Source organism: Trachurus japonicus, chromosome 21 (assembly GCF_045865225.1).
Source record: "Trachurus japonicus isolate A0001 chromosome 21, Traja_1.0".
Lineage (NCBI taxonomy): Eukaryota > Metazoa > Chordata > Actinopteri > Carangiformes > Carangidae > Trachurus > Trachurus japonicus.
The window spans coordinates 25414211-25437647 of NC_140927.1; the positions used below are offsets into that span (position 1 = coordinate 25414211).

Genomic DNA, 23437 nt, shown 5'->3' on the forward strand with positions numbered 1-23437 from the left:
CAAAGGTCTTTTTGGTTGAATGTTTTATTTTTGTGTGCATCAGTGTCTGTTAGCAGCTAATGTTATTGTATTTCATTCAGTTTAGTATTTTGGAAGATGAAAATGGAACATGAATTGAAATGGAAGATGGAAATGTGGGGGAAAAATAGAAAGTAGATATAAATATGAGAATATATAATATTAAGTATGGATTAATGCACCATGTTACTCAAACGAAGTGATAGGTCAGGGTCTACTTTTCCTAAAATACTTTGATCTTCCTGTTTCTTGGTTTGTCCATCCATCCATGCATCTGAAGCTGCGCATCTGAATGACTGAAGCTCTGAGTTGTCCCTGAACGCAGCACTACTCCTGGACCAGTGTGAGGAGGGGAGCGAGGCGAGCGGAGCGCAGGGGGGAGGGTTGGTTATCCACTGACTGACTGTATATATCCACACGGGCTCTAGATCTGTGCAGACCTGCTGCAGAGGTTGGACGCATCGCACCGCACCGCACCGTTTTTCTTCTCTCCCTGACCGTCGTCAACCGAAAGCAAAGCTGGAGCCTGCGATCCACTGTCCTCCGCCGGAGCAGCAGCAGTTCCAGTGGAGCGGCACCGAGCGCCAGCCTCCGCCCTGGACCGATGAACTGGCAGAGATGTCCCGGCACATCTACACCCGACACGGGATAGGAGAGGGGCTGCAGAAGCCCGTGTTTCAGGTAGGAGAAAGGAAATCATTGAAAACACAGAGGCCTCTTCTCTTCTCTTCTCTTCTCTTCTCTTCTCTTCTCTTCTCTTCTCTTCTCTTCTCTGCAAATCTATGCAAACATCCCATAATATTATGAATCAGAATCAGGACTATTAACAGTAAAAATGTAATTAACACTCCTGATATAGCTACCAAGCAAAAAATTGAAATGTTCAAATCCACACAGACACAGACTGAACTTAATCACAGTGCAGCTCTCTCTGTATGAACTGAAACTACATTTGTCATTGTTCTTAATGAGAGCCGGACCCAGAGGGGTCATTAGTCATGACAGCAGGTCCTGCAGTGTGAGAATCTGATTTATGCAAAAGTAAATGAAATTGTGTGCTTAATTATTAACCATTTTCTGATGGCACTCCAACTCATGATGTATGAGGGCGTCCAGCTCACTTTTCCACAGAAGAAATTGATTTCAGCCCTCTATAACAGCATTACCCACTCAGAGCTGCTGCTGAAGGAGGCTGTAATCTGAGATCCTTCTTCTTCTTCTTCCTCCTCCTCTTCTACTTCTTTTGAAAATATACATATAATTGTCCTTAAAATGCAACAGACACATACTAATTTGGAGTTTTGGTTAATCCATCAATTTAAATATCCATTAAACTAAGAGATGCCTCAGTCATATTGATGTGCAAACCGTTAAAAATCCAGTTCAGCCATATATTAGGTCCATGTATTGATCTGTGATATTGGCCTCAGTGTCGAAATGAAACCAGAAAACACGCTGAAGGAGCAGAGTGACATCACTGTATTAAAGGTACGGCGAAAAACAACTTGACAACATAGATTTATATCATCTCATGAAATATATTGCAGCGCCCAACCTTATGACATATATAGAGTTCTCCATCAGTCCCACAGGGAAATTGCAGTGTTACATAAATCATAGCGCAATGATGAAACACTGTAAACAAAATACACCATGACAACATCTTTTTTTTTTTTTTTTTTTTAAATCAGACTGAACTAAAGCTAGTTTGTATTTTAAAAGTCAAAATTATTCCACCAAATAAGAATCTGCTTGTATAGGCCAACATCTAATGTCACCATCAAACCGGAGATATATACACTCTGTCATGCACCAGTGCGTCCTAAAATTAAATATAGCCTTTAAGCCCAGATCAAATATATGTGGAGTTTTGTGATGTTATCTTTGTTGATTCAAACTGAGCTGCTGCAATGCAAGAAAAATGTTCCATATTGAACAATTATGTCCTGAACTTTAGTGATGCTAAAAACCAATGACTTTGACTTGAGAAAACAAGAACTTTAAGGGCATCACACTGGTTGACCTTATAGATTGAATTGATTGTGAAAAGTAAATGTGAGTAAATTAGCTCATTTATTTGGAGGTTTTGAAGGTAGGATGCATCGGCTTTACCCTGGATGCATCCTCCTCCTCCTCCTCCTCCTCATCCTCCTCCCCCCCCCCCCCTCCCCTCCCCAGTGTTACAGGAGGACAGGATGCCACTCATGCAGCGTTAGAAAAGCTGAGAAGTCATTTATCATATCCCCCACCACCACCACCACCCCAGCCCCTCCCATGCAGATCAGATGGAAGTGTCGCCAAAACAACATCGGCTGCCTATACCTATGAAAACCAGGTCAGGAAATATGTTCATGCCAAAGAAAGAAATGCATAATGGCGATCTGATGAAGTGGTAACAGACTGACTTCATATAATCAGGTCATCGCAGAGGACAAGAGGCAGCTGGAAAGAGTCAGAGCCCTGTCAACCCGGGGGCCCGAGATGCTGGTTTTAATGGGCTTGCTGGAAGGAAGGTGCCCTTGAGTGAGCGTAGGGAAGAGGGGGAATGGATAAATACCATGAGGATACAACAATAACAACAACAGTGAGAGTGTGGCGACGACAGAAAGTGAAGGAGATGATTTAATCTGAGTTTGTGTTTGTTGTTGTTTCCTCACCAGGGGAACAGAGGGACGTACTCCAGACGCAGCCGACTGAAGAGGTCCGACGGCAGCACCACCTCCACCAGCTTCATCCTCAGACAGGTAGGACACACATCCGGGGATTTGAAACACCTGCAGCTGCTGACTACATGTCACCATGGTGACGCACTGTGGTTATAAACCATATTGACTTCTTCTACTGTAATGTCAGCTGAGCTCAAAGAGCAGCTGAACATGGGAACCCGACTGATAGAGGAACATGCATCAGTCACCAGGTCATAAATACAGAAACAAACAGCTACTCAACTTTAAAGGAGACATATTATGTCTCCTTTCCACACATTAAAATAGTTCCCAGGTGTCTTAAAGACATGTCTGTGACATGCTCTGGTCAAAATACCCCAAGGATCGAACATCACAGCTGTTTTCATACTCTCAGAACGGCTGGTTTCAGTGCCTGTCCCTTTAAATGCAAATGAGCCACTGCTTGCCCCGCCCCTTCTACTGGCCCCAGGTACAGTAGGGGTGATATTATGCAAATTCGAAACCTAGTTACATCACTGGAAGACAACTGAGGGGACAGCTCGTAAAACCATGTGGATTTCAACCTAGGGAGCCTGAAAATTACAGATTTTTTGTCAATTCTCACATTTTGGGGTGATAAGTGATATTTCCATAATATGCCCCCTTTAAAATATTATTTGTATACATATATATTTTATCCAATATCAATTATCAATTAAATTTGAAACATGCTGAGCTGCTATAGCTGTTTTTTTAATGGACAATCTGTACAGCAGTGACACTGTTCATGAAATATCAGCTAAAACTGGCTAATGTTAGCAATGCTAGTGACACAGGCTCAGTAGAGCTAAGGATGAATACGTCCACTTTTATGAAAGTCTGACAATCTAGAAGTGAGTCTGATGAACTGGGCTTATTTTGTCCTAAAATGGCCACTGTACAGATGTAGTTTTTAGACTCTAAAATAATAAAACCACTTTTCTTTAAACTTCTCAAGTGAGCTTTCTATTGCAGAATGAGGAAACCTTTGTATTTTCTTACCTTTGTACTTACCTTATTTGCATTTTCTCCCAGTGAAAGTATAATCCGAGCTTTTTCCTGACCACCCTGTTTTCTGTAATTGGCAGTTATATACATTTTTTGGGTTGAAATTTTTAAACAGAACTTCAAAAAAACCTGACTATTTTGATGTTGGAAGCCTGTGATGAGTCGGCTCCATTAGTCAATCACCGACGCCAACCTCTGCTCGACCAGAGCGTGGTGTGAGTCACTGTAAATGCCGAGCACATTCGGGATGGGGGGGTTTGTTGTTTGAAGAAATGCCTGTTGAAATCCCTCCTCATACTTTTGCGGGACTTGACGAAGTGAGTTGTCTGGCACCAGTATCCCACGGCTGCTCGCTGACCTCAATCCATCACTCCAAAACTTTTCAGTCGTCTTAGCCGTAAAAAAAGTTGGGCTCTAATGTCGAGTGAAAAGTGAACAAAGGAGCCGTGACATCGGATAAATACACACAGTCAGGAGGAGGACGAGAGGAGAGCTTTCAGCCTCTGCTGTGGTTTAGGGAATCAATGGCCTTGATTTGTATCCGCCTGGGAATTCAGTCAGGCCGCTCAGCAGCAGCAGCAGCAGCAGCTGCAGCAGCAGCGTACGAGGCGTCGACCAGCCATGTTTAATTCATAAGGACGGGGTCAGGCAGCTGTTTGAATGCACTTGCTGCCGCCTTCTTTTATACATGCCACTGTAAAACAAATTCACATGGGTTTTCTGTATTGGGTCCCTTCTGTAATTCATAATGCAGAAAGGACTTACCCTGGACTTTGACATCCTGCTAACAAGTTACCAAGGGAACTGAGTCTGGAGAGGCCGCTCAGCGACACCAGGGGTAGTTTGTCACAGGCTATACCTTTGTCCTGCCCCCCCCCCCCCCATCTCTTTCACTATTTCTTTTCTCCATACCTAACCCCCAGACTCCTCCATCATCATGTCTGCCAGCTTTCTCTCTCAGGAGAGATACTGTAATGTCAAATCTGTGGTCCGAGGCGTTTTCACGTGGGCACGCAAAAACAAAAAGCACACGACGACGACGACAACTTGTGCTGCCAGCTGTGATTTATGATCTTGTCAGTGCTTGTATCTATGGCAGGTGTGTTTTCCCATTGTATGTAGGTCACTTGTGTACAAGGAGCTGCAGGTCACACGCTGTAGATCTATAATGCATCATTCATTTAATTCCATTCAAAATCATCTGCACCAGCTGATGATGATGGATTCACATGAACAGCCGCTAATGGCTTTGTGTTTTAATTACCACCACTGTGCAGTGTAGTTTATGTGCTGCACATGGCAACCTGTTGATGCCGCCTTAGTATTTATTGAACAGCCACTTCATGGAGTAACGACGTGCGGCTCAAAGGAGAAGGAGGACAAACAAGATATAATGAGCAGAGAGGCGGAAACAAACAGAAGATGAAACAAAAGGCGGAAAAAAAGAAAGAAAGAAAGAAAAGATGTGAAGAAGAAAGAGAGAAGGACAGAGACACATAACAGCTCTTACTCACTCCTCCTTTTGTACACTCACTCACTCACTCACTCACTCACTCACGGATTTCTTGAACACCCCCGCTGTGATTTGTGTCATCACCGACGTGATCATCATCAGGTGAGAAGAGGAGCAGTGGGCTCTCTTTGATTCCCTCGTGTATCCATAGTAACGGCCGCCCCTCGACAACGGGGGTCAAGCCCAGAAGGTTGATGAGCAGGAAACAGCTCCTCCTCCTCCTCCTCCTCCTCCTCCTCCTCCTCCTCTTCCTGCTTTTCAGCACAAAGTACACATTTTTACAAAGAATACAGCTTTCAAAACATTTTCTTCTCTGGAACATTTTTTGTTATCACATTCAGGCCCCGTAGAGTTTATCACATCTCAATTTTTTTCATCTCACCTTTATTTATTCAGGGAAGGTCAATTGAGAGCGAGCTCTCTTTTTCAATGATGCCCTGATTACAAAAACCACACAATTATACACAATACAAATACAATCAAAATCATAATCCACAATTACATACAGGCTGTAGAACATTTGATAGTAAATTTAAAAGTATTCAGAAAAGAAAATTGAATTGGAGCCCACTATGGGTCTTAAAATTAGTGTAATAACTCATCTATCAGACGATGTAGCCCGAACTTACAGCAAAATTATATTTTCGACTAAATCCACGATGAAAGTGGGGTTGGTTTTGTTTTTTGCATTGGATAATGCAGGCGCACGGATTATGCGTCACGTTGCTCACGATTCATCAGCCACTGATACTTACTCGGGTAAACTCGTGCGGCAACTCGTGGAAACTCGTGGAAGGAGGCGCAACAAACAGGACAAACAGCCATTTCTGAACACCTTTAAAGCTATCTAAAGAAATAAGATGATTCAGTTTCAGACAGCTTTTTAAGTTATTCCACTTTTGAGGGGCATAGAACTGAAGGGCAGCCTTCCCTAATTCTGTCCTGATACTAGGAGTTTGTAAAACCAAGGTAGCCATCCTGCAAACGAGTGTGCAAGTTACAAACTGTAGCTAAGTGAGATTAAGCTGGTAAGATAAACAGGTAAAATTTCAAGTAAGGCTTTGTAAATAAAAAACCATGCATTGTTGCTCCCTCCTTACACTAAAGGATGGCCATCCAACCTTGTTATAAAGAACACAAATAAAACGAAGAGCAGAATGATAAAGTGCATCAAGGGGTTTCAATGTAGAGAGAGCGGCATGCATGTAATGACATCACCGTAATTGAATGCAGATAAAAAAAAAGTGGCCTGAACAAGTTCTTTTCTACATTCTATTGTCAGACAAGCTCTATTACGATAGAAGAAAGATAATCCTTAAACCAGCTCTGTGCTTTGAAAATCTTGCTTTTATGGCACAAAGTCTGTGCAGAGAGGTTATTTATGTTCACTTCGCTGCTGAGTGGAGAGAGCAGAATGAGGCGATGAGCTGCGCTGCCCGTTGTTAAGTGAACTTTTCAACTGGCTCTAAGATTTAAGAGTTACGGTGAGGATGAGCGTGTTACACTCTGTGGGATGACCTCACACAGATCAGTCCATTAGGGAAAATGGGAAATGGCACAATGACACAATGACAAAAAAATACAGACATTACATTAAAGGGATAGTTCACCCAAAATTCAAATTTCACTCATTATCTATTCACCCTCATGTCGACTAAGAGCTGTGAGAATTTTCAGAGTCCTCCGAGCCTTCTCTGAGTTACGGGGGGGTCCGCGCAGCAGTATTTGTCCATATAATGGTTGTGAATGAGAAATTGTTCCGCCGGTCAGTGCAAATCATGCAAGATTTGCACTGACACAGGAAGAGCAGTGAACCGAGACACTGGGAGCTTCTGCTACAAACAAGCTTAAGATATGAGAAATTGTTCTGAATAATAATTAATAAGTCTATAATACTGAATGGGTATTGGATTACATTAGAAAAGCGCTTTTCTACCGTTACCCGATACCCAAAGTAATATAGACTTATTTAATTTTTTTTTGGAACAATTTCTCATGTCAGGGCTTCAATACAAGAGGGACATTACAGACGAGCAGTATGGAGGTATTTGGATGTTTTTTGGTGTGTCTTTTTGGACGAAGAAAAGTAGTATCCATTCACAACCATTATATGGACAAATACTGCTGTGCGGACCCCCCGTAACTCAAAGAAGGCACGGAGGACTCTGAAAATTCTCACAGTCCTTAGTCCACATGAGGGTGAGTAGATAATGAGTGAAATTTGAATTTTGGGTGAACTATCCCTTTAAGTGATTGCTTCATTTATAGTGGATGAGTATGAGTCACGAGATAGTAGCTGGTACTATATGAAGCTGATTCTGCCAGATGTTGTAGCTGAGCCTACACGATCCAGCACTGCGAGCGTGGACAGATGTTCCTGTGCAGCATGTGAGAGTTTCCAGCCTAACCCTTTAAAGAGAGAGGGCGGCGGAGCTCGGCAGATGTTTCGCTCTGAGGAATAATCCAGAGCTGCAGCGCTGAACGGGCTCAGACGGCCTTTGACCTGTTTTCATGTTAGTCTGATATTTGTGTTTGTCGACTGAGGGAGCTAATATAGCCTACTGTACAGCGCTCGCTCTGATACGCTCTGTGTTCTCAGAGCTCAGTATCTACAAGATAAAACAGTCAGGATGTGAAGTTTACCAAATATTGCAATATTTTATGACGTGATAACAATAGTTTATCAATAGCTGGTGGTGGTGACAGTGGTTTTGTGTCGTGTTTGAGCCTCTGACTGATGGTGATTCATTTGTTCATGGCATGAAAAATAGTTGATGCAGTGAGCGTCACGTGTATCAGATTAATAACACTGTTTAATTTCTTAATGGTTATCTGAGCCTTCCTGTTTGTACTATTGAGTTTTTCCAGATGTTAATTCCTCTACTAAGTTTTTACTATAATATAGGATCTTATAGAAGCTATGAAACATAAATGCAAGTGCAGCTGTTTTGATTTTCAGTGCACTGCACACATTTTGTCTGTTTTTTTGGAGAGGACTGGACCCAAATGCAGACACAGGTAGAGACCGGGTTGAAGTAGTGAAAAAATATATATATTTTACTTATAAAAATGGGAAGAAACAGGAACATGCAGGGAAACACTGACGATCTAACAATGGCTGTGGGAAAACACTGAGGTTAAATACACAGGAGGAGTAACAAGGCACAGGTGGGAAATCAACACAGGTGAGCCACATTAGGTAATCACAACAGGGAGCACACAGGAAGACAGGACACTGACTTCAAAATAAAGCAGGAAGTAAAACAGGGAGTGAGACAAATAGGCGTTTTGGGGGAAAAAATCCCAATATATCATCTAACTTACAGTATTGCAATATATTACAATATATTATATCCTCACCCCCCTAAACTCTCCCATATAAGTGTTGCCAATACACAGCCCTACATGTGAGTTAGTTGTAGGAACATGTCCACAGACCACAGAGGGCAGATATACAGTTATTGAAGGTTATGGGCAAAGAGCCAGAGAGAAAGTAACAGTGCAGGATAATTGACTTAGCATCGTATATAAGATGGTTGACAAAATGAAATGAACTGAACGTCTTCTAAAGCCGAGGAACAGTCAGGTGGGAGGAAGAAAAAGACAGCTGAGTCATGTTTTTTCTCTCTCTCTCTTGTATTTGGACCAAAATGTAAATTTAAACCAATTCACTCACTCATGGAAAAAATGACCTTGGTTGCTTTAGCAACGTCATCTGATCTCTCCTCCTACAGCTTATGTGGTGGTTGATATTTACAGTCATGTAAAACTGAAGCAACCATGACGATGTAAGTTTTATTTTCAGTTAGTTACATCATTCTTGATTAGAAAACCCCAAAAACGTTGCAGAGAAATTAGGTTTCAGACGTTTCAGGAAATGATTTGGACTCATATTGATGCCCTGGTTTGAACATGAACACACAAACATCACTTTTTAAATAAAACTGTGTTTCTAATACGCTTTTCCAAAATAAATAAATAAATAGAGGAGAGGTAAGAAAATGCATCCAACATGTTTTGTCAGAACCATAGAACCATACGAGCAGCATCTCCTAGTGAGAAAGAGTCTGAGTTTGCAATGCAAAGTACAACTTGATTGTTCTGTAATAGATTCAGTGAAGGCTTTAATGGTGTTGTCATCGGAGGCTGACCAGAAAATGACTTTTCACCACAAGTGAAATGTAGAGCTGAGGTCTGTGGTTCACACCAGAATCTGAATTAAAGTCTTAACCCATATTCACATTCACGTCACTAAGTTCAGTTCCTCTGAAATGCAAATCTGAGTTTAAAGTTTAAAAAAAAAAAAAAAAACGTGAATGCTCGCTCGGCTTTTAGAAACGTCTAATATCTGGACGACGAAGCTAACGACGGGAAAACTTAATTTAATTTCTGAATCACGAAACATTAAAAGGAGACCTTCCTTTAACCTCATTTTTCAGCAGCGTGTGGCCAGAAGAAGTGATAAGAGTCGGGCGTCTTCGTGCTGCTAATCCCTCTTATGTAGGTCACATGGCTCAACTCAGCAGCCTTTAATTCATGAATTACTCGACAGGGCCCAGACTCTGCTGTCATAGCTCAGGCTGCCACAATGCACTAGTCTTCCACAGTAGCTGCTCAGTAAATCTGTGACCGTCTTAACAAGATCACCCATGAATAGGACAATCTGCAGTTTCCACACCAGCTCAGCTCTTTTCTTCTTCTTTTTTTAACTTTTGCTGCAACAGAAAAGTTACAGGAACAAGAAGAAGTGAAGTATTCCCATCGTTTCACAGTCAGAGCGCCTGTTTGGTCTGAAAACTCAACCCAAATATTCTCACTTTGCAACCATATAAGAACAGAGAAAACAACAAATCCAAACAATTTATGAAACAAAAATGTTTTGCTGGACAATTACTTCAGAAATTAAACATTTAATTCTTAACAAAACAATTTATTATGTCTCATTATAACTTTAAAAATAACAGCTGAACCGAACCATGACCTGGTTCATAACATTAAATCCAGTCAGAATTCAAACCCCGCCTTGAACATAATTAAACAATATCACATGAGAGGGAAAGTGTGATGTTACTTTTATACAACAACTCTAATAAGAGCATCATACTAGTTCAAATTTTAAAATTTAATAAGCAGCCACAGATTGACTGATGATTTGTTTGTCTATTTCATCATTTATTTGACTCCATGAACACAATTGAACTGGTGCTGGACTGAGACTATAGGTGCTCGGTATTGATACTTTACTTTGACAATGAACACTGATAAACCAAAGAGTTATCTTTTCAGTCCATCTTTAATGTGCTGTTCTATAATTTTGGAAATTCTGGAAAAAATAAATAAAAATAAGTATTTTTTCAGGCCTTTTGTGGCTTTATTCTGACAGGACAGCTGGAGAGAGACAGGAAATGGAGAAAGAGAACAGGGGAATGACACTCATCGACTATAATAGCCTTTGTGTGTGAGAGAGTTATACGATGCCCCATCCTGTCAATATTTTAAAGTTCGACCCAGTCAAAGTAAGATAATAATGCTAGTAAACAGTAAATAGAACATATTTATCATCACTCACATAATGCCTCTCACCCAGTTTAATTACTAACTGTTGTATAAGCAGAAATATTAAACTCGTTGCACATTGGATGTCAGCAGAATACTTGTTTTATCAGACCTACTTCTTCCAAGAGTACTTAGTGAACTAATGTGCTCTCCCTCTCTGTATTTGTTTATATTTAGCTTTCTGCTTACAGTACTGTATGTGTTACTTCTTGCACCTGCAGCCTTGTGACACTGAATCATGGCGTTGAAGCTCTTATTGTGAAAGGCTCCTCCTTGATCCACTGTGGCTTGAGTTACACAGCTCATCTGTAGCTACATCACTCTGGGAACAAAAGCTTCAGTGGGATGAATGAGTGTGAAAGGTGCAGGTGTTAACCACGGGATGATGATAGATGACTTTCACACACACACACACACACACACACACACTCACAGCAGAACGTACTTTATGAGAGCTGCTGCCGCCGTCTCCACACACTGATCGCTATCTGAGCAAGTGACACCCCAGCTCTTTGATGCGTCACCTTTGATTCTCTCGTAGAATATCTGATAGATGATGATGAAGCCGTCAGGAGCTTTGAGAGACTGCAGCAGGGTTGATGAAGATGCAGCGTCTGATTGGAGGAGGAGGAGGAGCTGCTGTCACACAGACTGTCAGGAGAGGGCGCTGTTGCTCTTTCTCTCTCAGAGAAGCTGCTACAGCCTTCTATATAGGCCTTAGATAGAGGTTTGATTAATACCATTTGTTTATCTTTTATAGTTTGATGTTTTAACTTTATATATTTAACAGGTGCATTTGATTTTTCATAATCAAGCACTTTGGAAACCTTGTGTTTGTTTAAATCGTGCTATATAAATACAATTGGATTGGATTGGATAGGTAGTCTCTGCATTAAGGTGCATACATAGCTAAATAGTGACTAAGTGATAAGAGTATACAGAGGAATAACAATTAGTGCAATACGATAATATCAAGATTTACAAACTGACATCCATTCAAACATAAACAAACCGACTTAAACCATTTTTCTATTGTCCCCTGCAAAAATGTGTGTATAAAAGAAACATAAGTTAAGGGGAAAAAAACACAGTTTAACATAACATAAAACAAACAGCAGACATGAACAAATAAGTGGTTTTTCAGTGTGTTTATTTTGTGGCAGGTTTTACTATCACCTCAATGGCCCAATCTGTGAGTCTTAGTGTTGAGCAGCACAGATTGAATTAATAACATTTTTTTTTAAAATTATTATTAGTTTTAAGTTAAGAACAACAAAGATTTATGGCGCATATCAATACAAATAGATGGAGATATGATGGAGGAGGGAGGGCGAGGAGGAATAGAGGGAAAAAAAAGGTTGATCATTGTTACGGTAATTAAATAAAATATTAAGTAAAACTGGAGGAAACTATTGAACTTTATCCAGGAAGCATAAGATGTTAAGATGAGTTGTTTCCCAGCTGCAGCTTTACTGCTCCTCCATTAATCTGTGACTGCATTGATCAGACATCGCTCATAAAAGGTGTCAAAGCTCTGACTCTGACTCTGTAGCTCTTCTTGATTGATGTCCTGTATGATCAGTTTTCCTGTTACAGACATTTATAGGTTGATTTTTTATGGCTGCGGTGCGTTCACAGACCTGTAAAGACATGAGCACTTGTTGTAACGGAGCGACGTCGGCTCAGCTCAGCTCAGGTCTGCCTCCTGTTTAAAGTATCATTCCTCAGCTGTCGACCTTTGCTGCGACGCCCTGTGAGTAAATTACATATCGGTGTTTGCAAATGGGTGTTTAGGTGAAGAGATTACGTCAAACACACACACACACACACATGCATGCACACACACACACATCCATGCACTGAATTCACAGCTTGCTGGTTAATGATGCTCTCAGGCTGCAGACCCCCGTCACCCACCCACCACCCTCCCTCCTCTCTCTCTCCCTCCATGCCTCTTCCTTATTCAAAGCCAGCCAGGCTGACTGGAGCCTCCACCAGCCAATCAGCACGCTGCATCCCACCTTTGTCATCATCAGCCAGTGTTGGAGGAAGGGATTGGCTCGTGTGATCTGAGCTTGGAAGGCAGATGAAATGCCAGGTTTGATCTGCCTCTGGGGACGACCAGGCTGCCTTATAATGGGAACCACCACTCGCTCAGCTCGGGGGCAATAACATCCAATTCAGCATCAGGGGGGGAGAAAAAACCAGCGGGCCCCACCTTGTTTTGTTTTGTTTTTTTTGGTTCAAATCCATCTGCTCCTCTGGTGTGGTCTTGTTGCTCTGTGGTCCACCTTCATGTGGAGAAAGAGGCTGCTGCTGCTGCTGCTGCTGCTGCTGCTGCTGCTGCTGGGCTCTGTCACCTCCTCATCCATCCTCTCTGGAACAGGTTGATCTGTTTTTCTTTTTTCTCCTTCTGTCTGATTTTCCCGCCGTGGAGCTGCTTTTTTGGATTCTCACTCCTCCATGTACGATAACTTGTACCTACATGGATTTGAAGACTCGGAGGCGGTGAGTGGCAGAGGGAGGAAGGGAGGGAGGAAGGAGGAGAAGAAGGAGGAGGGGGGCGTCTGACACTTGTAAACCCATGCTTTTCTGTTGTGCCGTGACTCGTTGATCCCTACATAAACACCCACGGTATGCATGGAGACTTGAGTGGGCTGAACGTGCGCTCCTCTCGGGGGAGTTAGTAGAAGAGGTTGGGGGAAGGGTGTGCATAAGTGTGTGTGTGTGTGTAATTGAGAGAGAGAGTGTGTGTCTTAGCGCTCCTCAATCAACCCAGCTGTGTAGTTGATGCTCGTCTCCTCCTGTCTGGACTCAGTGTCTGCAGACCTGAGCAGCATTTCCTCCATATGGATGCTGGATGGCCACAGCGTGCATGCTGGGTAGCCAAACTGGATGCGAGCACATCTATATGTGATTCCCAGCGACATCATCATTTGTATTTTTCTCACTTGTCTTGTTTGTCTCTCCCTTCGTCACCTCATCACACACTCCATCCGTCTGCAAGAGACTCGTGTGCTGTTGCACAAAACTGCAACGTCCATCATCACACAACACAAGAAAGAATGAAAGCTCGCTGGAGAAATACCACAGTCCCTCTGCAATAAGTATAAATTGTCGTATTTTCTACACACACACATAAGTGCCATTGCACACACACAGACGGAGCAACACACTGGCTTTGATACAGAGAGGCAAACATTACTATTGACAGGCGGAGTGGACATCCACGGGATAAAAATGTGTCGGAGCATCGGGAAAAATCAATAAATGTAGGAGCTGCTCCTCGGCGGAGGGAAGGGGAGGGGAGGGGAGGGGAGGGGAGGGGAAATCCCACTGAGCCAGAATCTGTCAAGACCTTTCTGTAACTCCACCTGACATCCTGGCTGCCTCATGTGGATTAAAGGTGGAGGGAAAATTTCCCTCATTCTGTCACTGTTAAGCAGGAGAGCGAGTAGTTTAGTATTGAAGATTCAGCTCATTTCCATCTTTCTGGTCCAGTTCTGTCATCTGTGTCACAGTCGATATGTCAGGTCGGACTCTCTGTGCAGTCCGGTCAAGTTCTCCCACAGTGGAAAAAATGTTTTGTCTGTTTGGACCTGGATCTGTGCACGGGGACTTTTTCATGTTGAAGAAACGCCACTGAAGGTGTTGGTGTTGGCCAGCAGGACAGCCAAACACAGGATCCAGTAGCTGCAGCTCCACTGTTATTTCACTTTTCACCTTCAGTTGAGGATGTTTAGGTCAACGGTTTGAGTTATAGATGATGGATTATTTTTCTGTAGATGCATAAAGACAATGTGAACAGGATTATATCAAACTGACGTTATTTTGGTCATGCATCTACTATCTCTGCACCATCAAAACATAATAATCTAATGCAATGCAATAGGAATAAACATTTAAAACAATATAAGGCACTAATAAAATGCTTCTGTTATTATAATTAACAAAATAAAACAACAAGGTTTGAAGAGTTCAAGTCAACTACGAGTCCAGTTCACTGATTCTCTGTGGATTAGGGGTTTTTCCAGACAGATGGATGTTGTTTAATAACAACATCTTATAACACATCAATGGATTTATAACATTTTAAAAGAGCAAAAGCCAAACATTAATAAAAAAAAAACTGACCCAGCTTTAAAAAAAAAAAAAACATATAGGTGTCCATATACTTTTGTCCAGGCAGATGTTGTAAAGTCACAGGTTTGACAGATGCACAATTTCACTGCTTTAAGATGTGTTGTTGTCAGTGTTTCTGAAAGAAGCACTGCTGGTTGATTTGTCTGGTTTCTAGGTTTCTACAAAGTTGAGTTTTTGTGCACAGTGGAAACAAGCTGTGAACACGACATCGACATTTCAAGTTGATATGATGACCTTATAGTACGACATTTTTTGTTTGCAAAACTGGCAGAGACAGATCAACATAAGTTTTCGTTTAGAGTTGATGAGTTTTTCTGGCCACGTGGCAAATGCACGTTCACTTTCTTTTGGCTCTGCTCTGTTCACCAGCCTGAATCAGCCTGTTGTAGTGTGGAGTGGCTTCTTAGAGCTGTTTCTCACATTGCTTTTGGATTTTCTACAGCATGAAAATTAATTTTAAGCTGCTGCTCGTGGAGTGTCCAGAAGCATGTGTGCGTATTTTGTGGACATTGGAAGTGTTTGTCCCAGCCCTCTAACATTGTCAGTGCACTAAACGAAACAAAGCATCCAGAACCAAAATTACTCCCTCAAATGTGATACTCTATACAGTATGTCCCTGATAGATGCAACACAATCCACAAACGCCATCTGTTTCCTGTTGTTTCAGCCGTTGTTATCATGTGGTATTGTTCCATTATTATGGGTCTGAATAACTGATGAGGCTATTTACTTCCACCTCACACTGTTCAGGAAATGCAGTCTCTATAAAACCCCAATATTCCCAAGGAAACTGCCTCATTCGGTCTATTCAGATACTGTATGATTAGTGTGAGGCTTCATTATTACACATTCAGCTGCAGGTTCAGTATACTGTATATATATATTTTGGATTTAACTTTTTCTGATTTCGATCATGCAATAAATTGTGTGTCTGTATAGTAGGTCTGTCTATTTACTTTTTGTCCATTTTCACACCATCCATTGAATTTATTACGGACTTCAGATGTAACCCATCCCCGAACACACCCCCTCTATATCTGCGGACAGACCCATCACAATAACAGACTCTTACAAAAATTCCTGGGGACTCACATCAGCCACACACTCAAATGGGACAATAACACCAGTCACATAATCAAAAAGGCCAAGCAAAGGCTAGTCCACCGCAGGCAGCTCAGGAAATTTAAAGTAAAATGAAATTTCCTCCTCCAGTTCTACACAGTTAAAAGTATCCTCACATCATCCATGACAGTTTGATATGGTCATTCACACAGTAGCTAAACTCCAACGCATCATTAAAAAAGCATCTAACATTACAGCCACCCCCCTCCCATCACTTTACCATAAACGCACAATAATGAGCACATAAGATAATTTCTGACCCATCACACCCTCTGGCAGGCGCTATAGGTTCATATCAACAAAAACAACCCGGTTCAAAAACAGCTTTTTTTCCCAGGTCACTTAGTACCACTCACCTCTAATACTACCTTTGTCTATGTTGATACTGTCCAGTCCGCATGTAATGTTGATGCACTGTCTGTCTCTTGCCAACACAGAACTATGTGTTATATGTAATATTATGCTGTACCGTAAGCAAATTCTGCCGACGTGTTGTGCAGTCCATAATAAATGATTCTGAATTCAGACTTGAAAGCCTGTACATGTGCTTTTAGAGCTGATGTTGTCCAGTGTTTAGAGGGAGCAGAGCTGGCAGCGCTACAGGAAACATCTTTGGGGCTCTTACTCTTGCTTGTGGTTTACTATCAGTGTCTGTCATTGGCTTGTGGGTGTCTGGATATTTATCCAGGGACTTCTGAGGCAACAGGCAGAGAAAGGCCAAAGCACTTGTTGCTTTCTCAACCTGTAACGACCTGCAGGATCTCTTGTTTGACTCATAGATTGTGTACGCAGTGCTGTTATGATCTAAGTGAATACATATTTGTGCTTTCTTAGCAAACCACCAACACGATACAATATGATACGATACGGTACAATAAGGTATGGTAGGGTACGGTACGGTATATGATACGATATCATATGATACGATATGATACGTTATTACACGGCTTGATTGAATACTGCTCTCTGATTGGTCCATTGCTGCGTTCTACGGTCCGTTATTTCTGTATAATGACTGTTGGGGTTTATTTCTCCATAACAACCTCCGAACTATACATTATCCCTTACATACGATACGATACGATACGATACGATACGATACGATACGATACGATACGATACGATACAATACAATACGATACGATACGATACAATACAAAATCAGATTGTGTCCATCAGAAACAATAAAGTTAAGCGCATTGGTGAGAAGTAACTTCCCTTTCACAATGATATGTGTAATTTGGGGTGTGGTTCATTCAGTGGCTATTGATATTTATGTTAAAGCTTGAGCTGATGGGATGAGCTTCAGATGATGTCATCGGTTTAACAACGCAAGCAAGGAAAAAAGAGATATTATGGCCTATTTTGTACTCTCTACAAATACCACAAGTGCAAAGTCAAAATAAAAAATGAAGTAAAGTGCATTGGTGAAGAGTAACTTACTTTTTCACAATTTATGATATGTGTCCTTTTGGGTGTGGATCAATGATTAGCTATTGATATTACTGTGATGAACATGAGCTTCAGATCATTTCATCAGTTTAACAATGAAAGCTAGAAAAAACCTTTGGATATCATAGCTTGAAATTACCAGTATGACAAGTTAATTGTCTGCTTTGTCTTGCAGGAACAATGTTACTCACTTACTACACTTCTGCACCACAAACATTATACAGTGTTGTTTAATGGATGACTCATCTTTACAAATGCTGTTATGTAAAATACAAAGTCTAGTAAACCTTCGGCAGCAGCTGATTAGTAATGGTGCAGTTCCCTGTGCGTTGGAAAGTTCCATGTTTTTGTTTTTTAAAAATGAACCTAGAGATATTTACTCTCTGACCTCCTGGCTGCTGTTACTGATGCTTGTAATCAGGGCCGTTGCTAATTATTCTGGGCCCCTTGAAAGTGGGCCCCCACAACTTGCCTGTCATTCTGATTTAATACCTCTCCACTATGGTTTTCTTGTTTCTAATTCCATACCACAACATGTGAAAACATAGCGTAGCATTAGAGTAGAGTAGAGCATCCTGTGTTGATTTAATAAGGGAAAGTGCAGTTTATTTTTCAATAAGGGATGATCTAGTATTATTATCACTTTATTCACCATATATTCTGCGCTCTGGCTCTGCTCCTGCTCCTCTCTCCACTCGAACTAGTAACCAGATTTATGTTTTGGCATTCTCTGTTCTTATAGCACTAGTAACCTGTCTGTGCTACATTAGCTGATAGAGCTTGTGGGGGCTACTGTTGCTCCAGCATGGACTACAACGTTTTTCAAGAGAAGACAGGGGGTTATCGCTTGGAAAACATATTTAATAAATATTGCATGTTTTGTGGCTTTGTATTAGTCATGGTTATATGGAGAATGATTTAGCCATAGAAAGATTAGGCTACTGGGGTTTTTTGTGGGCCCTACTGGGCTGTGAGCCTCTTTCTCCCCTAAGCAGTGGCCCTGGTTGTAACGAAGACAGAATGCTTTTAGCCGTCTGATAGGGGTGCAGGTCAGCGGGGAGGAAGAGGGATGGAGATGGGAGAACAGACCGGGCTCTGGCGTCTGCACAGATAAGACCGGAGTGTGGCATGATGGACTCAAGACCGGCCACTTGACACTGTTAGATAATAACCTCACAATCAACTCATTGTCAGTGTGTGTGTGTTTGTGTGTGTAGAAAAAGACAGGAGACAAGCAGTTAAGAGGGGGGAGAGATTGGCACAGTTGTTACTTGTGTCTGTGCACATGATAGTAATTTTGGGAGTGCTTCAAAGTGCCTCGTGCTCTGCTGAGCGGTCTCTGGCCTGAGTGGTTTCATCGCTGCCATTCATGCTTCAGCAGTTTAAGGAATGTAAACATGACAACTGTATTGATCAACATTAATGCGACCAAATCCACACACGCATTAGTGACTTTCAGCTTTTAGTAGCTTTTAGGTCAGTAGTTAAATGCCCGGCTCCTCCAGTCCACATGTTGAAGTAACTCTGGGCAAGATACTGAACCCAAAACTGTATGAACGTGCGTATGGTAGAAAAAAAGCACTGCATAAAATGTATGAATGGGTGAATGTGAATATGTAAAGTGCCTTAATGTGGCTTTTAAGCCTAGAAAAGTGCTATAGAAATACAATCCATTAACCATCACTGTCTTGCAGAAACTACAACACATTCACATTCTGCTAAATTTCTCTGCAATGGTCACGAGAATTTGGTAAAATTAGCACAATGAGTTTTTTGGCAAAAATTGTCAAAACAAATCAACAAGTCAACTTCTTTAAGTCTAATTTTGGATAAGTTGTTTTTCAAATGTGTTAATATTGGATTAAAATGGACAAGATAGTGGTTATTTATTGTATTCAGTGGTTTATTTGACAGATGACAGTTCACATTAAAGAAACACTTCTGTAAATATGCCAGTTTGTCACCTGGGAATTGACAGTGAACAGATGTTACAAAGTCAAACTAAAAATGACAAATTAAATGACAAATTAAAAAAAGTTATTGAGATGAATGTGTTTTGGAGTGAGATTTTACTTCTGTTCAGGAGTAATTAACCCAATCACAAAGTGCCATTTTATCTCAGTTATTTCCATCAAAACAAGCAATGTGAGACACAGTCACTTGCTCCTGATGATTTTAATGGATCCCCCCCCCCACTCTCCACCTTTTTATAAATTAAACTACTCTATTAATGGATTGTTTGAAGAAAAAAAGAGTCAATCAGCATTACCTGAAACTCTACTACAAATATCCTGCTAACACACTGGACTGCCTACCAGCCTCCTTGTTGGGGGAGAACCTTGTGTAATTCATTGTTGTGATGTGAATGGTGAAACATAAGCCAGGTGCCCTGCTCGAGCAGTGGACTGATGCTTTTATTTCCCCTTCTCCTCAGTCCTCCAAGTTATAGATTTCATTTGTAATGAGGCAGTAAATAACAGTTATTTGTTTCAAGGAAAGACTCCCATGGCTCTGAATGGATCATTAGTAGAGGCGCCTGGAAGCCCTGGACAAAGGCATTAATCCTCACTGTCCAGGCATGGCAGCTTGATTTCAAAGACTTACTGCAGTTCAAACCCTCTGTTGCACATTTACCATTTATTTTCATTAAATTATTGATATGCAATTGTTTCACTGAACCCCTGTGGTTTACTCACAAAGATACTTTCAGATTCACAACAAGAGCACGTCCTCCAGTTGTCTTTTATTGTGTTAACTGCATGGTGAGCTATCTCTTTGCATTTTTCATGATAGAATAGGTTGAAAGGAAAACTCCTCAATAATAAATTGACTGTGTGCCACTTGACATCAGTCAAGCATGTAATTTACTCAGTGTTGGCGGGACTACGGGTCACATACAGCGGGTCTACTATTACCTACTATGCCATGATGATAACATAGAGTTCATTAAAAACAAAGTGCACTTCCATCTCTTTCATTGTGGAGCGTAAACAGCTGATCAAGAGAGGAAACAAAATTATGTAAAAAGCATCTGCTCCCCTATGAGGATGGTGATTGGATGAGATGGTGGTGAAGGAGGAGAAAGTGATGAACAGGGCAGAATTTAAAGCAATACATCATGTCTTAGTCCTGATGTCAAGCAACCCTTTGTAAGCATGTTTCCTGCTCCCATGAGCTTTACCTCTTTTGTGTGTGTGTGTCTTTGCACGTGCAGTGTGTGCAGTTGTTACAGCTGTCAACGTCTGTTTTTAGATTGAGCTCCTTTTTATTGACAAAATCAAAGTATAAAAAGTAAAATATGAACCACTACTTTCAAAATAAAGCAATAAGAAATGAGGCGTCCACATAGTTTTGGCCATATAGAAAACAGAAAATGTGACAAATCATTGCTATCATCTCTTCTAATTCAAAGATGATTTTTTTTTTTACTTGTGCTTGATTAATATTCTTGTGAGATCACAGTCGCTCAGAAAGATTTACGTGACTATTTCTGGACTGATTTCTCTCATCTTTTATCATCTATGAAATATTCAGAGCAGATGAATGAATGAAGCTTCACTCCTGAGGGAGCGTGTATCTGGCCGTGCTGCAGCCTCCCCGTCCTCTCTGGACGGATGCGCGTAATGTGAACAGAGTATGTGGCAGCATCCATAGGGGGCAACAGACTGTGCCGTCGTCTGTTTAGATAAACATTTGTGCTGAGGCCCAGTTTTTCACCCCATTTGGCTGAGTCTGCAGGACTCCAAACGTCCACCAGCTGGCTGTCCCGCAGAACGCAGAGCAGGATCCACCAAACCTGCCGAGCCGGAGACGCTCACAGCTCAGAGCATCTAGAGTGGCATAGTAATAGATTGTGTATATTGTCAAGATACCGTACTGTGATACTGATCAAATGTGATTTATTATTGTGTGTAAAACACAATTTTTGTGACACAAGGCAGAAACCATTCTGTTGTTTCAAATTAATCCAAATCAGTGTAACACACTCTATCAAATTAAGTGTTTTTTCTATACTTGTCTCAGCTTTTTAAAATAAAATACTGAAAATCAGCACTACTGATCCTAGAAATACACATTTCAGACAGTTATGTTTCTAGAAAAGGAAAATATCCGTAACAAATGTTTTCTACTTTTTGATACCACAGACACATGACTCTAATAAATAGTACAAAGAGAGCTGCTTGACATATTACAGTAAGCAGATAACCTAACTTTAAAAGCAAGAGAGGAAATATCAGTATTTATGACTCTCAACAGCTTAACAATGTTGGTTTATCAATAATAACTATATAATAATTGTCCTGCACTGTATGTACATTTAGACAATACAATACGTGACATACTGATGCTGAATAGGCTGAACAAGCTCAACAACATTCACACTGGCCTGTTTTTCTAAGATGAGCCGACATGTTGAAAATAACAAATTCTCTTTGACCGTTGTGTTGTGTGAGCGTTTACACAGAAACATACTCGTAGCGAACACAGTAACATGATATCCTGAGCTCTCTGCTGTTCCTCTGTTGACTGCAACACAAAGAGGATGATGCATCACCTGCCTCACTGTCAACATGACGTTATTATGTGAGGGTACATTTGACTATTTGCCATGTGTATGCCGAGGAATAGACAACCATAGGGTAGAGCAGGGTGGGAGACAAGTATGTATCCTGACAGAAAAAAAGAAAATAGTGGGATGAAATTATGTATTTGTTTAAAATAAGATCAATACTTAATGTGATTGAGATTAATGCTTTGTACAGCCTTAAATCTACACTTATACTATAGAAATCTGTAAAACATACAATCTTGTTGTCTTTTATAAACGGGCCTTAATGTAACGTAAATCTGAATCTGAATCTGAATCAGGAATACTTCATTAATCTCTTGTAGGAAATTGTTATGTTACAGTGCCTTATAAAAAATATGAATAATAGTATAACCTAATATGCAAATATATAAACAACTTATATCGAGATAATATTCACAGTGATCTTTGTACAGACTGAATTATTTACTAATTGTTTTAAGATAATATAGTTATTTAATGACTAAGGACTCATTTTCAGTTAGTTATGGCATTATGGTCAATATGTTAACATTATATTTTACTTATTTCTTTAGAAGAATCCACTTGTGCTGTGCAGTAATTGAGTTGTCCATCTGTTTACAGTCAACGTGATGAACTTTGTGGTTAGAAGCAGTTAAGTAATGAACATGTGCACGTCCCCAGTCATGGTATATGTCACGGCTGTTGCACTACGCTGTGTACAGTATTACATCATGCTGCATGGTTCAATATGAGAGTCTTTGCCGTGTTTGCAGGTTATGTAATATTCATGCACTGATTGTTGCATGCCTGTTCAAGCCAATAAATATTGGTTTAATGTGGACTTACTTGCAACTGGAGCAACACAGTGTTAACTGCACCTTGGTCTATATACTTTACCTCCTAATTGTAAGACAAAATAAGGGAAACTGACACAGAATGACTCATTTGGCCTAAGTGGCAGATAAAGGCAGATGGACTGGCAAACAAACAGGGTTACAAATGGCAGTAGCCAGGTGGGTTACACACACCGTGGGGCCAGTGAATCATAAAAACTATTGATGTCATTGGTAGCAACCATTGCAGCAGCAGCAGCAGCAGCAGCAGCAGCAGCAGCTATGCTTACTCTCATCATTCACCGCTTCATCTCATTTAACGCTGGTGACAAGGGGAGTATAACCGGCTCGGGACCCTGGAGGGGTTGATATGTATGGCAGCCTGCAGGCCACAATTCACACTAAACATGAATGGTGTTTTCTCTGTGAGCGTTCCTCCTCTCTATCCATTTAATATCTTTTGAATCCCTGGACTATTGCTTGGCGAATTTTATTATTGAATCGCATAGAGTAAACTCAAACTCTATCCCTGTGT

General features: G+C 41.0%; 1 protein-coding gene across 4 annotated transcripts in view; it reads left to right on the top strand.

Annotated features, from left to right (window-relative positions):
- The first annotated feature begins 417 nt into the window (after positions 1-417).
- The window catches only part of cacnb4a (calcium channel, voltage-dependent, beta 4a subunit), a 53547-nt gene continuing 30527 nt past the window's right edge, over positions 418-23437 (top strand). For 2 of the 4 annotated variants that reach the window (XM_085764768.1, XM_085764769.1), the window contains exons 1-2: positions 418-699; positions 2679-2762. In XM_085764768.1, the coding sequence (XP_085620894.1) occupies positions 637-699; positions 2679-2762 (147 nt within the window). In that variant the 5' untranslated portion in view covers positions 418-636. Of the gene's footprint in view, positions 700-2678; positions 2763-12867; positions 13309-23437 lie in introns of those variants that run through there. The other 2 variants (XM_085764770.1, XM_085764771.1) reach the window with 2 other exon arrangements.